Source organism: Sebastes fasciatus, chromosome 7 (assembly GCF_043250625.1).
Source record: "Sebastes fasciatus isolate fSebFas1 chromosome 7, fSebFas1.pri, whole genome shotgun sequence".
In the NCBI taxonomy this organism is placed as follows: Eukaryota; Metazoa; Chordata; class Actinopteri; order Perciformes; family Sebastidae; genus Sebastes; species Sebastes fasciatus.
Genome location: NC_133801.1, coordinates 5042586 through 5058695, shown reverse-complemented (window position 1 = coordinate 5058695; position 16110 = coordinate 5042586). Strand labels below are relative to the sequence as shown.

General features: G+C 40.7%; 1 protein-coding gene and 1 long non-coding RNA gene across 6 annotated transcripts in view; both read left to right on the top strand.

Annotated features, from left to right (window-relative positions):
• The first annotated feature begins 138 nt into the window (after window positions 1-138).
• LOC141771169 (uncharacterized) lies at window positions 139-7451 on the top strand. The gene is made up of 4 exons (XR_012594689.1): window positions 139-1070; window positions 1494-1610; window positions 4889-4942; window positions 7105-7451. It is a non-coding gene; the product is annotated as an uncharacterized LOC141771169 (long non-coding RNA).
• Window positions 7452-12460: 5009 nt separating this feature from the next.
• Window positions 12461-16110, top strand: part of prx (periaxin) — a 49029-nt gene continuing 45379 nt past the window's right edge. For 3 of the 5 annotated variants that reach the window (XM_074641157.1, XM_074641154.1, XM_074641153.1), the window contains exon 1: window positions 12462-12868. In XM_074641157.1, coding sequence (XP_074497258.1) covers window positions 12811-12868 — 58 coding nt within the window. In that variant the 5' untranslated portion in view covers window positions 12462-12810. Of the gene's footprint in view, window positions 12869-16110 lie in introns of all 5 variants that reach the window. The other 2 variants (XM_074641155.1, XM_074641158.1) reach the window with 2 other exon arrangements.

The window sequence follows — 16110 nt, the reverse complement described above, 5'->3', positions numbered from 1 at the left end:
AAAAATAATTGACTTTGACCCGAGAGTACATAACAACCAACCAGAATCGTTTCTAGAGCAGCAGTGCTAAAAATAATCTGCTTCTCAAGCTCAACAATGACTAATGTTCCTGTGCAGAAGGTCTGTTTGCTGTAGGGCGGCCTTCTCTCTCTCTGTCAAACATGTAAACAGGAGGAAGGCTGTGATGCTGGACTAAATCTACTTGAGCAGAAGGGAGCTCTAAGTGAAAGAGTGATATGACAAACAGATTGGACTTGGAAATGCTGTTGTGCTGTTATAGTGTGGAACAAAAGGTTTGTTACCTTCATGATGTTCTCATTCTGTAAAATTGCACTACTGAGTTTTATTTCTCATGCTAGAAATAGAGGGTCTAATTTTGGATAGACCTTTCTCAGTTTTCATCAACAGGATGCAGGAGTGAGGAGAGTCTGTGAGGCTCTGCTGGGGGGCAGAAGTGGATGGATGGAGCAAGACTCGGGCCTGAGATGGTGGTGGTGGTTGTGGCTAGGGTTAGGGTTAGTTAATATTATTATATTAGTAGTAGTAGTAGTAGTAGTAGTAATTGTGTTATTAATATTAATATGATCATATTAGTAGTTGTAGTGGTAGTCATTTTGTTATTAATATTAATATTAATATTATTATGAATACAGTAACCGGGCAGCTGGACTGTCCTCTGGCCTCCTGCTGTGATGTTGTTTCATAACACAATAGACCTTCTGGTCCTCTCTGTCTCTGTCTCTGTCTCCATGCGCACATCCATCTGCGCACAGCAGCGAGGAGGAGGAGGAGCGTTAACGTCGCCGGTACCGGCTGTCAGCAGGACGGAGACATGGCGGCACACAGTCCTGCAGATCACTGCGAGACTAAGTCCTGCTTTTATATACTGAAAATGCTTTCGATCAAATAATGTTGGACGCCACCTGGAATCACAGGTTTGTTTTTATGTCTCCTTTACGCGGAGACGCTGCTGCTGTTTCGGTGCGTAAAGCTGTGACTTTCTGTGGATGAGGAAGGCTGCAAAGTTTCCATGCAGAACTCCAAGGACGACTGTTTCAGAGGGAATGAAGGTATGAGGACATAGGACCAAATATAAGTCCAAAAAATATTTAAATATTTGATTTATTTTCTAATACAATGCTGCTTATTTCTCCAACTCCATATCAAACTGGTTTATTCTGGATTTAACGCACCAACAAGTATCCTATGTCTATCTATGTCTATCACCATATAGGGCGTTTAACTGCAGCTGAACTCGAGCTTATCCAACTCTTCAGGCTATAATTAGACATGCGGCATATGACTCGGCATTTGCTGCATGAGCACACGTGTTGCATCAAATCAAAGTTTCACAGTTTACTTGTAGCTCAGTGTGACAGCAGTCAGTCCTCCTGCAGCCTGCTGTTTCAGTCTGAGGAGAACATTCACTAAACTGTGTTCTACTGAGAGAAGATCTTGTTGAATCTCTCAATCTGCTGTCTCTGCACTTCCAGCACCTCCGACCAGATTAAAGCCCAGCTGATGTCCTCCATGTCCTGCTGATGTCCTCCATGTCCTGCTGATGTCCTCCATGTCCTGCTGCTGTCCTCACCCTCACCAGGCTGTCTCAGGTACATCATGTTCACTCTCCTGCTGCAGCTTTCTATACACTTTGATTGTATATATAGACTTTGTATGCATGCTGTATAACTTTATGCACTCACTCAGCCTCCTCTCTGTGCTCAGCATGCACCCTTTCTATTCATGTCAGGACATCTCTGAAGGTTTTAAAAGAAAAGTTTGCTTCAGATTCACCAACTCTGTACAGGTCATAATATATTGTCAATTCTAATCTTAGTTAAGATAAAATAAGATAAGATAAGATGAACCTTTATTAATCCCTGGAGGGAAATTCAGGTGTCGAAGCAGCAACATCAGCAAACAGAGTGAAACACAGGAGAGGTAAAGGTATACAACAATTATAAAAACAAGAATAGAGATATAAAAGATACAGAGGGAATGGATGAACATATTGTGTACAGTCCGTCAATAAATAAATGTAGTATGTGCAATAAATAAATGTAATTTGTGCATATGTGCAGTCTATAAAGTGGTATATAGAATGTATAGTGTAAAGTAAGTGTAAAGTGTGCCAGTGGTTAGAGTCCATGATGGTTGCAGATAGTGCATGTTTAAAGGTAGATAGTGCATGTTTAAAGTACCCGATAGTTACCTGCTATCATGAAAGTACAATAATCCATAATTATGTCAGGGTAAATTAATTAGATATAAGAATTAAACTCAATATACTCTTTTGAAATAGGCTATTGCAATTTCAACTTGAGTGCAACTGAGTAAACCTACACAGTACTAATTAAGAGATTCTTTAGACCCAAATAATTATTGCAATATTTTGGTTAGGCCATGTTCACTGATGATAACAACTGATTGTATCTAATTTTTTATGTTATGCTTATATTTTCCATTATATGTAATTTTTTTTTGCTGTGCAATTGTTGTATTAATTCAATCAATCAATTAAGAAAACCAATCAACCGTTGTTTTTTTTTATCTTTCATGCAAATATCAGTTACAAGCCGTGCACAAACAGACCATTTAACGTCCTAATGCAACCGACAGAAAAGAGAAAAGCCTGCACCAACCACCACTTCCTGTTTACAGTAAAACATCAGATCTTAATATAAACATGTAGCTATTTTTATTTTCCACCTTCTTAATATAATTTTCAGTGGGAGGTTATTTGGCATGTGTCATGTTGCAGTAGCAGATTTCCAACACTTGTGTGCAGTATTGGTGCAGGTTTAAACCGACAGTCATACAGTGTTCAAGTTCTCCTATTCTAACTCCACGGTGTCGCTCACATGCTCTTCAAACGGAAGTCAGAGTCCAGGGGAATCAGACTCAAAATGTGAGCTCGGTTAAATCAAAAGATTAAAAATGTCTGTCACACGAATCTCTCATAAACTCATTACATTGGAGTTAAATATGACCAGTTTTAGTGTCCGTACAGACAGTTGGACATTAATAAATCCTGTCTTTACTGCCTGTAATTTCTTATAACTGAGTCACAGTCAAAAGCCAAAACTTTAACTCATGTCAAAACTCAGAGTCCAGCTGTTGTCCACTGGATCCGGCTGTTTATGGGTGTGTCTTCATGAGAGAGTCAAACACACCCAGTCTCTGCTGACTGCAGACCCGGCTGAGACGTGATGTTTGATGAAACCACACCTACTGACCCGGAGCGAGCTGTGTGGTGTTGTAACCCAAATATACAGAATGTATGACAACAGTCACAATTTGACATCCCTTTTATGTCACTCTCTCTCTTTCTGACTCTCATAACTTCCCAATTTTCAACATTTTGAGGAACGACCAAACCTAACAAGGATAGTGAGCTGCCAAGTGCTGTTCCTCACAAATATAGCTAAACCTGGACACACACGTCCTCTGAGGTGTCTCCAACATGTCACTTCCCAGTATGTAAACTATTTAGGGGTCGTGGAACGCAGCAGAGCCCAACCCTGGAGGTTATTTCTGTCTCATGTTAACCATACAGCCCCCACCCGTCCAATGTGTGTGTGTGTGTGTGTGCTGGGAGAGGCAGGTTGACGTTTAAGTTTTATAGCCAAAGCAAACTGGAGCTGTCTGCATTTGATGGATCTTGCTCCAAAAAAAACTGTGTTCAGGTGCACAGGCTCTGATTTGGATGAAAATTGCAGGGCAAATTTTAAAAAGTTTTGGAAATCTGTTAATTAAAGCTGAAATGGGTGTGGCCTGCAACAAGAGATTTGCTTTTTGAATCAAGAAGTCCAGGATAAATAAGAGTTTTGCTACATATAGTGGTTTAGAAACGGCCACATGGTGGCGCTATCGAATCCACAATCAAAGGAAATGACTTGTTTTTTGGTCCATTGTCAAACTTTCCACAAAATTTCTTTCTAGTAGGTTTTTAGATATCCTGCTATGTAACAGTTATTAATAACATTTCAATCAGGAGAGACTTCATTCAGAGTGAACAAATACATTTATTACATGGTGCACGATAAAGTTACAGTAGCGGAGAGTCTTTAGGGATTAGACCCCATCGTGTCATAGTCATATTTAGGGGGTTAGTGATGCCACGTTGAGTACAGGAATATTCCCTCCGGAGTCTAGACACCGATGGTGTTGGAGAGGTAAAGAGAGTTGGCTGAAGATCTGGATGATGGGATGTGGAGCAGGACTTCTGATGAGCTCAGTCAGTGGAGGGAACCTTCACCACCGATGTGATGAAGACTGGAGAGAGGAGAAAAGTCTTCAATTTAAAGTTTGACGGCAACGATATGATTGGCTTAGGAAGACTGCAGTTAAATCTGATTGGTTAACTTATAGTGAACACCCATAGTCAGCTGATGGAGTAGAAGCTGGAGAGTGAGAGAGATTTGTGAATGGATGAGAGCGTAAAAAGACATTCTCCTCTGCTTTATAATAATAGTACTGTAAATAATGAAGACAATAACTGTGTGTAATATGATAATAAAGAATACTAATAGTACTAATAAGATAAAGAAGCTTTCAACCTACAAATATAAAACCTGTGGATAAAATAATACACTGTACTCTGTTGGAGGGATGTTTACATTTGATTTGAATGAAGAGTAAAGAAATATTTATTTTATTCATATCTGCACTACACGTCAAGCTACACCACCCAGCTAATGCTGTAATGGAAAGAGACTCTGCTGCCAGGAGACGCCTTCAGTGTGTGTGTGTGTGTGTGTGTGTGTGTGTGTGTGTGTGTGTGTGTGTGTGTGTGAGTGCTGCCTTGAGGACCACCCAGTAGATCTGACTTATTTTTCTAGTGTTGTGACAGATTATATCTTTTGTGTTTGTGTTACTCTTCATGCAGATGGATCAGCTCCATGATGCTGTAGGAAAGACCAAAGTAGCCTAACTGCAGCAGGTACTATGTGTCCTATGTGTCCTATGTGTCCTATGTGTACTATGTATGGTACTGTGTGTGTCTGTGTCCGTGTGTCGTAGAAGTACACGCCTTGATACACTGAATATTGAGTGACGACATTCTGGTGTGATGTTGATCTTCCTCGGATCAAAATGTTTTCTGTGTGAGTAATTAATTGAACCTGTGTAGACATGGAGTTGATTTGCATATTGATTAAAAAACATAGAGAGAAAAACATGATGAAATAGTCTCAAAAATAAAGTAAGGAGAGACGCAATCAGTGAACAAGCAACGAAACAAGCAACTTATTGAAATAGCACACTTCAACACAAAGCAACCACAGACAATGACGATGTAGGGAGACAAAAAAGTGTTGAATAATCGTCCTCTTGACAAAAGAAGTAAGACGCAAAATAGCAGAGCATTAAATAAAATGAAATCAAAACATAATGAAACAGAAAATCACACGGAAGGCTTCAAATTGTGTTTTTGTTGCCTTTGTCTATAAGATTGTTTTCTTTTGTGCTCTTCTTGTGAGTGTTTTCTCTATTGTTAAAAGAAATAATTCTAAAATATGACTTCCAAAAAGAAGATTACTCTCAATATTTCATTAGAAAATTGAAGAGCAGAACGTGATAAAGGGCAGGATGTTGTGGGGATGTTCAGTAGTTGTGTGTCAGTGTGTAGAAGAGCAGAAAACATTTGCACTTTAATTACCACGGTGTCCTCTCAGTGGACAGATGTGTTGACGAGGGTGCAGACAGTAAAGTGGAGTCCCGTCTCTTAACACAGCTGGTTCTGATGGTACCTGCCTGGAAACGGGGCTCCACTACATCATCACAGTTGGCTGGATGTTACCTTACGATGGATGGATGATAGATGGATGATACGTGACTAACTTTATAGAGTTATAGGTGTCAGATATATAATAAGAAGAACACCATTTGATTGGCCAGGTTGGGAAAATCCCCTCAGCTGAGGTTTTAATTGATGACTCATCAGAAATGAGGAATCCATGACACTTTTAATAACTCATTAGAAAGTGAGTCCTTAATTAAGAACTACAAGCGTCTCACTTTATTAGTTATCAGGCCTAAATAGTTGTAAATCATTTATTCTTCCACTATAATTAATCTATATATAATCTACTACACTATAACAAGTCAAATACATTTAATAAATGTAAATAAATATAATACTAATGCTACTAATATTCAAAGTATTTATGTGTTTACTAGTAATTCATATAAAGTAGGGCTGGGCCATATGGCCAAAATCTTCTATCACATGTGTCATGGGTCATGTCATATCTCAATAACTATATATCTCATTATGAAATAACCACATGGTTAGCCTATTCTTTTTGTATACTCCTGTGTGAATTAAATACTTGACAAATGAATAGAATAGAATAGAAAGCTTTATTGTCATTGTATTAAATACAACAAGATTCACAGTTGCCACTTCTGGTCAGTGCTTTAAAACAAATACTTGACAAGACTAAACGAGGCAAGTAAAACATGTAACAGGTAAAACACACACAGTTATAAAGCAAATAAAACAGGTAAAGTAGATGTAATAAATAAATATAAACAGAGGTATTACACTTGAGGAATAAAATATAAAAATAGATGTAATGTAAACAGAGGTAATTGCACTTGTAAAATAGGTAGGGTATAGATGTTATAAATAAAATGTAAACAACGGTAGTTGCACTTGAGGTTTGTATTGCATCAGAGGATATATTGCACAGTCAAATGTATTTCACATTAAGTGTATTAATATTGCACAGATTTTATGTTTGTTCAGTGTCCGTATGGCCCAGGGAAAGAAACTGTTTGCAAGTCTGGAGGCGCGGGCTTTCATATATGAGTTTATTCTCATTTTAAGAACTTGAGTGTAAAATGAACATAACCGTTTTAAGTGAAATTATAGAGAAAAAATAAATATAAATATAGGCCTAGCCTATATCACGATAGAAACTATATAAACGATAGATATTTTTATATCGTTTTGACAATATATATTGTTATATTGTCCAGCTCTAATAGAAAGCCATGTCCAGGTTTGACCCTGAAACAGCTCTCTATCTTTTAGAGAGCCACTGTAATACTGAATGTTGTAGTGTTGATATTAACTGAAAGACTCCTTCTCTCCCTCAGGTACGATCGGCGTCGGACAAACAGCACAGCAGCCAAAGAACTGCAGCATTACAACTGCACATTAAACTGGATTTACTGTGTACTGTAGAGTTTAGTGGAAGATCTGTTCGTACTGTACAAAGCTGAAGCAAGCTCCTTCAAGTTTATATTGTGGGTTTCCATTATTATCATGTATCCTTGATATGCATAATTTACCTCTACTGTATGTTTACCAGCAAAAATAATCCAATGGGACCAAATACAAAAACAAAGTATTAACTGTCTCTGTGTGTCATTGTGTTTGACTCCTGAGCTGCTCAGCTTCTACAGCAGGACTGGAAACTGATAAAGCAAATAAAACATTCTGTTTCTGAGCTCTCGTCTCTTCGTGCTTCTGAATATTAGCAACCAATTTTCTCAATTCTCTCCTGTGTGATTAATTTGATCAGCCGTTAATGGCTCTGAAGGGCCGACGGCAACCTGCTTCACCTCCAGTGCGACTCATTTTAGATCTTTAACTCATACAAGATACTTCTCTGAAATACCAAAGCTGGTTGTTTTCCTAGATGGTGTCTCTAAGAACGCCTCTTCATAAAACCTACCACAAATCCCACATGGTGATGCTGACATGTAAAAATAATCTTCTTGCTTAAGTAAAAGATAAATATCAGCAGCGAAATGTATTTAAGTGCCAAAAGTAAATTGAAGATGATCATTTAGTTCCAGAAAACCTTGTATTTGCAGTCTGGGGGATCCTGTGAGGGAACACATTTCATGGCAATCCATCCAATAGTTGTGTCGACATTTCAATCAGAACCACACATTTCAACCTCCTGGTGGCACTAAAGGTAACGTCAGAGGATTACCAAAGTCAGAGGGAAACATCCTTTGGGAGGCATGAATGTTTATACTGAATTCCATAGAAATCCATCCAACATTTATTGAGATATTTCAGTTTGGACCAAAGTGGTGGACGCAGCAACAGACCGACATTGCTATCCCTATAGAGCTGGATGCCACTAGCATGACTGAAAGGGAAGGACAGAAGTAAAGGAAGGAAGAATGAAACAAGAAATAAAATAAACAATAAAGATGTTTCACAATCTTTTTAATCTTATGTTGAATATTTAATCTTAATCTTTGAATTCAATGTTAGAAATAATACACCAAAACTGTGCTTGAAGTCTGTTTGAGAAAATGGTGACTTTCCACCTCTGTATAGTTCAGCAAACTGGTGACAGGTATAAATGCAATGTATCCTCAAATAAACGGTTCGTATGATATCCTACAAAAAATTATCCCTAATTTTACATGCGATTTCCTACAAATGTCCAGCAACTTGTGTCAATTTCCGCTCATTACATGCAGTCTTTTCAAAATAAACCGTCTTCAGAGGAAACAACTTGGTTAGGTTTAGGCAACAAAACTACTTGTAAAAAAAGATTGTGGTTTGGTATTTAAGTACAGAAGTTATGTGATAAATAAATCAATGCTGACACACTATGAAAACCGGTATCCTGGGCAAAAGATTTTGGACCCACCCGTCCACCTCCCTATGCAGCGTTTCACTCCTTATACTCCCTGGTTCACGATTACGTGGATATACATAAGAATTTATTTCATTGGATATATACGAAATACAGTGCATTACTTTTCATAGGTATAGCTACGAACTGTGTATGAGAACATCCTGACTATTGTAGGCACGTTTGAATTTTGGAAAGGAGGATGTTCTTACAACACATGGAAACTCCTGAGGAGTCTTTCTCGATCAAAGTTGCCCTGTTCTCTGTCATTGCCCAGAAACCACCGTGAGATTCTGTCCAGTAAACAACAACACACAGTCGGTGTCATTCATGTGCTCTGGTTTGTTTGCATTGCTGCTCCCCCTCTGGTGGCCCGTCTGACAGCAGCGCTTCTGTCTCCAGAGAAATGACGATTCATGGCTCAAAACAAATTATTCATCTGTCTGAACGGTGGGAAAGTAGAGGAGTGCTGTCGACTACATATTTAAGCTTGAAGGTCTGAGCAGCGAGTGGGCATCGAGAGAAGAAAACCTGTGTGATCCTTCCGAGTCACTTTCTGTTAAACCCACAGGATTCTCAGGGCTTTAGCTGTGTGTGAAGTCACTGTGTGTGCACGCCGGCTCTATCCTCCATGACTCAGCTCTCAACGACTCTGCACTTTGTAGGGATTAACTGAGGCATGTGGCAGACAAACAGCTTCTAATGAGTACAGGAACTACATTTATCAACCTGAGACCTGATGAAGCATCGCTTGTTCACTTTGTGTGTCTCTGGGGGGTAGAAGCCACAAATGTGTTAAATTAGAGGTCAACCACACTCACTCTCAAATTCTGATTTTGGTGCTTTAGAAGGAAAGACATTTGAATAATTCATTGTTCTGTCGGTCCAACAGTTTGGTCCAGTGAAATATCTCAATTTGGCCCTCAGACGATGAATCCAAACTAAATTTTAGACTATTCTCCCAAGAAAAAAAAAATGAGAGCGTCAGTCGTTCTTGCAAAAGCTCCAAAACGAAATCTGTTGAGATTGAAGTGTAAAAGCCCTCAAGCAGCCGTAGGAATTATGACTCTAATCCATTGGGAGCAAAGTAGGAAGAAGTGTGACATTATTATAGAGCCACAAAGTCCAAAGAGGGAAGAGGTCGTGGTGGATGGTTTATATATCAAACAGTGATTTAACGGTTTGTAAGACACTAAAGATGGTGTCCTGTCGATAGTGGCATCAGATCAGAAACCGTTTAGTTCTGGAGGGCAAGAACAAGCAATGAATTTAGTCTTTAATTTGGAGGTAGCTGTTAAGTGCATGACAGGAAACCACTCAATTTATTATTTCATTTCCAATGTTGATTCTCAGTGCCAAGACGGAGGTAATGTGCCCTCTCTGTCCCTCCCTACAGCCACATCCCCACTTACCCCAAACCCATTCATTACCTTTCTCTACCTGTTCACCAGCAAGGCTATTGAACGGAGGCTGGGACACAGTCTTCAGCTTTGGGGTATCACACATGCAGTGGAACTGGAACTACGATGTTGGACGGTTACAGCAGACGGTGCTAGAAATAAAGGGATGGGTCCGCTCAGGTGCTCTTAGGCCTGACAGAACTTTTTGGGTACGCTTCAATGGATTGCGTCTCAAATATAAAGCATTTGTTTATGGTCTTTTATTAAAGATCTTTTCAGTAATTGCAGAATTGTAATTGTCACCCATAAAATAAGCTTTTATTGACACCCTCCCTGCGGATGCCAGAGTGAAACGAATCAATCATCCTTGTGTTCTATGATCGTGCGCCAGCTAGTGAGCCGTTCGGCAAGTGCAGAATAGATTTTACTGCATGTGTTTTACCCCAATTGTATGGCGTGATATGGTACCTTGACATCTCCTCTTGTAACCCTCCTTGTCCACCAGATCCCCTCAGACTTTTCCACCGCTTTCCACTTTCCCTCGTCAGCCCTGTAGAACATAACCGGCACATGAATCTGATCGCACAGGTAACAAATGACTGGCTGGTTCTTGAGCTCATGATGCAGCATCAACATGACATCCCCTCTAACAGGAAGAGTCAGGCTGTGTGACCGAGCTGCAGCTGGAGAGATGAAGAGGGCTCAGGCTGAGGACTCTTGTTCCTCTGATTAGACGGAGGAAGAGGAACGGACTGTGACATAAAGAGGACACAGAGGTAATGACTTGGTCTAGAAACCGTGTTGGACTAACAGGCTCCAAAGATGGGCAGCCGTCACAGACAAAACCATGACTTCCTGTTTCTTGCAAGAATTACATCATCACCATCAGTCTCACAGATCAAATGATCACATCTAAGGCCTTTCTCAAACCACCTCCTACACACTCTCCCTATACTACACACTCTCCCTATACAACCCTCCAGCAATGAGCCTCCATCGATGCCGACTTAGTGGCTACGTGCAGCTGATGTCAAAATGTCTGCAATGCAAAAGGCCTATTGTAAAGTCTTGTATATTTACAGGGACTGTTGCAAAAACCACGCAGCTCGGAGACAATGAGAAGACGTTTACAAAAAAAGAAAAGAAATGGCACCACAGATGGGAGTAAATATTAGTTTTAGTTTTAGTTTCTCTGTATATTGCATGTTCTTTTTTATTGTTAATACTGTGAACATTTGGCACATCCCCTCCGCTTGATACAAAACCATGGTTACGAAACGTTACAACAGTTTCTGTCGGAGAGAGGGAAGGTCGTCCCAAAGCTTGCCGCTGTATTTATACCCTACACCTCAAAGAAGGGTGCTTCATTCAGCTATGAGTCGCTATTGAAGCACACAAGTGTCCTGTCATTTTTCATTTGTTAACCTTACGTAGGCGTCAGCGGGTGGCCTAACATGCCACTCACTGTGGCACCAACTATTTCACAAGTTCCACCCTGTGATGTCTTTGGATATGTTAAGAAATTTAAATAAATCTGAAATAATAATAAATAAATAATTTAATTTGTCAGTTTGTTACACTTGATGGACTTGTACATTTAGTATTTTATTTTTGTAACTTGAAGATATACCTTTTCTTTTGTTCCTGATGTAATTGTGATTGTGGTGCATGGACGTTGGATGTGTCACTTGGACTTTGACTCTGGCAACTCCCACCTTCGGATCTACCATCCAATAGATGTGAAATCCTGTTGAACCAATTATCCAATGAGAATTGCACACCTGTTCCAGGTTGACTATATACGGGGTTGCCTTTTGTCTTTGACTCTGATGAAGACACAGTAATGTTGAAATGTTTGTCTGTTTGCACAATTCAATGGCTGCAAATGAATCAGTGTGCTCCAGTCCTTCTTTTTCCCAAAGAAGTTTGCCGTCTTTCAGCTGAGAAGCATCTGATTCAGCTGCATGCTGCTAGAAGATTCACAGAGAAGAACCCTGTTTCAACTCGCACTATTTACTCCTGTACTCCTGAACCAGTAGATTTGGTGCTGAGAGACGCAGACAGGAAGATGGAAAGTATTGAGATACAGATTAACTGTTGGTTTTGGTCTTTTCATGATTTGTTGAAAATAAAAAAATATTCAGATCATTGGGTGATGAACTGCCATAAGCAGAGGTTGTGTTGTCTGTGGTTGTGTCTGACTGGTATCCAGTGTCCAGCCCCCTCTAAGCCCAGTAACAAGGCCCTGCTGGGCCACAGCTAAAGCCTCCAGCACCACAAACAATGGAGCGGGGCTTTACGGAGGGCTGGAGCAAACTGCTGACTGTCCACTAGTGCTAATACACCCCTATTCTGTCTTGTCTCGCTGCTGTCGCCTCTCCCTCACACACACTCACATACCCAATGTCTATCGCTCACCCTATGGTGGTTTTGCAGAAGGAAAAAGTTCAGTGGTCCATATGTTGATATGTACACACACTGATGAGAGAGTCGCTCTCTTCTTCTGTTGACCCCCCTCCTCTGTGTGCCGTCCATCCCTCTTTCTCCCTCCATCCATCCCTCTCTCCACCAACCCTGGGACCCCTCTGTCCTCTCTCTCTCTTGCTTTCTTTCTATTTGTGATCCACACTGAGAGTGTAGCTCGGTCTCCCGTGGGCCCAAACAGTCAAACCGATCCCCCAGATCGCCTCCGACGCCCACCTGCCTCCCCCAGCTCGGCCGCCCAGCTCTCCCCAGCCCCACAGCCCGTGTGTGGGCTGCTCCATCAGTGTATTTCCTCCATCGGCTTCCTGCTGTGGACCATGTGTGAGTGTCTGCGTGGAATATTCAGAGTCACCTGGACGCCTTCCTCCAATGCAGGTCAGGAGAAATAACTGTCTTACTCTACTGTATGGAGCAACACATCCTCCATAGAAGTAGCACAACAGCGCTGTCATTTTCAGTGGATACTTAACTTGGAAAATTGCTGTCATATAATGATTAATTGGATTATATGATAGAAAAAACATTTAAATTTTCTCGTAATTGTCACATAGAAAGATTATCTACAAAGATGGTTGAGCTTTGGGAGCTACTTTAGTTAAGATTAGCGTTAGATTCAACACTTTAGTTAAGGTTAGGCAGTTCAAACTGTTTGATGATGTATGTGTTAGTTCAGAATGAAATAAGTAACCCATTCTGTAAAAAGTAAAACAGTCTGACATGAATTGCGAATCAGACCCAAGGTTGTCAGAATTGAAGGCACATGTCCATACCCTCCATCCACCATGATCAAAACACCTTTTCTTTTCACTATTTCAGCCTCAAACTGCTGCTTTTGTTGTTGTTTTTCTCTACTTGTGGCTCCGTCATGTGATGTGTTTCTGGTGGTGTTAGGTTACAGTTCTCATATTTGTACGTATTTTTAAAATATGCTCTCATTTTTGATTGGATTTGTTTGTATGTAGAGTAGCATTTACATACACGGTCTTCAGCTGATGATGATGAGGAAGCAGGTAGAGACTCAGAGACATGAAGAGAGATGTGGCTCAGTGCTCAACTCTTGATACAAGATATAGGCTACTGTTTAAACCCTTGAGCTACTCTTTAATTCTCACAATATTTTGGCTGGATTTCAAGTTTTGATGATCCAGGAACCTACAGTTAAAGGGACTGTTTGTAACTTTTTAAACGTATAAATGTACCGGGTCGGTACACATGCGCGCTCGCGTGTGGCCGGAGCCTCGTCTCCTCTTGCCTGCTTGCCTTCACTCAGACAGAGCGCGTGTTCTCGCGTACTCGCTCCACCTCTAGACGTGAACGCACGCTCACTCCACACTGCAGAAGAGTTAGTTTAGCTCTGAGAATATCTAGTGAATGTACAGTGGACGTTTGTGCAGAAATAAATGCTGCAGCTCCTCCAGACCAACAGAGGTTTCCCGTGTCTTGTGAAGTGACGTGGCTCTGCAACGAGAAACGTTATTGTCTCGTTACCGACCGGGTGCCGGTGTCTCCTCTGTTCACTCCGGCTGCGGGCGGAGAGAGCAGGGAGACACGCTGCAGAGCCCCGCTGCTGAAGCCTGCGCTCAGCCTGAGCTGAAGCAGGAAAAGCCAACACTAGGATCAGCATTGATTCATGGAGAGACCTCCGTCTGGTCAGCTAACATTACTGCAAAGCAGCTGAAATATAGAGTGATATTGTGGTTTTAGCAGACGTGTGTCGCCTCACTGTGTTGAGCGATGCTCGTTCATGTCTATTTAGAGCGAGGAAGCGCGAGCCCGACGCTGACTTTCGTTGAATTCACGGCCACAGGTGTCGCTGTTAACAAGCATTTCTGAAAGTTACAAATAGTCCCTTTAAGTGTAAGAGACTCTACATCTACTCATCCTATGTTCATTTGTTGGGATGCTACACTGAACGCACTGTGTGTAATGTTTTTGATTGGTAGGAAGCGGACCAGATGGTCATTAGGTCAGTTTGTTTGTTTAGTCCTACAGTATTCCGTATTTACTTATTCTGTGGCTCATATCTGGTCCCATCTGTAACTTCTAGTGATGATATATAATATGATGTCATGTGTGATCAAAACATGATGAGGTTTTTAATAACTAACTGAACGGTTTGGTGTCTTGTTGGCTATTAGCAGCTATGCTATTTAGCCAAAGTCACTTGCAAACGTGTGTCCTGCTTCGTGTTCTTGTTTCATGACTGCAACTCACATTGCATCTGTTCTTTGCTTTTACTTGCACTAGAACTTTGTTGTAGCTACAAAACTACATGTCGCCTCCATGTTGATTTCCGCCTCCATGTTGGGTGGGCGTGGTCACGTGGCCACAGTAATCGTAGCCTCCAGTACATTACATTCAGTGTCAACGAACAGTGGTAATAATAATATAGTAGTATTCTTACCTGCAGACTTTGCAATAGGCTTTGTTTGGATCTTGTAAGGCAGCAATGATCCATGGGTATTTCTAACGTTTTTGCTTTTTGGTTGGTTGTTTACCAGGTCCCGGGACACCGGGCTCCATGTCAGCGATGGATGGTTTAATTTCTCTCTGTAAATGTTTTAATTCTACAACATCATAGCTATGCGTCACCGCTAAGCGTAGTTCAATCGCTTTATCAATTCGCTGCACTCCTCTACACGGCTAAAACAAAAACACAACAGCCATAATTAATGTAGACTAACATAACGGTGCACAACACCAAAATAATGTTTCACAACAATCAGTATTTTATGTTTTATAAGGATATAACTCTGGTTTAGTCTGATTTTCGAGACAATTCGGGACAACTGCTAGTAATTTGGGACTGTCCCGTATTTTTCAGGACTTCCGGTCCCCCCTATCTGAGATCCACATGCGCAAAGCAGCGATTCATTTAGTGTCTTCTGAGAAAAACATCTGTGTTTATGCTTTTGGATTTTGTTCATGAGTTAGTTGCTAACTTTGTCCGCCGTTTGACACTGTGCACCTACAGTACGGTGCACTCAGTTTGTCAGAGGTTGTTTTGTGAAAATGGTTCCTCACACACACAAGGAGGGTTTAATGATTCAGTTAGGAAACCATAATACTAAACTAAAAGAGGCTAAAAGCTGAAGTTTGTTGTTAATCAGGATACTATTCACATAACACCGTCATTTGATTCAATGATAATATCCATATAACATCCCTGAACCCTTTTTTTAGTGAGGAGATGAAGACTGTTAGCAGCACATTTAATCATAGTTAATGAACCCATTTTCTTTGGACAACAATAACTGCTGTTTAATGGGAACATTTTCATACTTTGTTCTTAATTCACTTCTTCTCAAATAGAACATTTGCTTCCAGAAACCATCGCTGACACTTGACGTTTGAAAGAAGACAAATCAACATGATCTCAAGTAGTGCAGATAAAACCGCCTCACTACATTTGTATTTTGTAAAAAAAAAAATCGTACAATAAACCACCTCCGAAAAGGACATGCATATGTGCTGCAGCGTTTTGGAAAAATGAATTCCTCACATTCATCTCTATTAATACCCAGAGGTCATGTCAGCTCACGGAAAGGTCGTTCAGTTGCGGGTCAAGGCGAAGCCGAGGGAGGAAGCGAGCATTGTGTCACTAGTTTGTCTGTTCG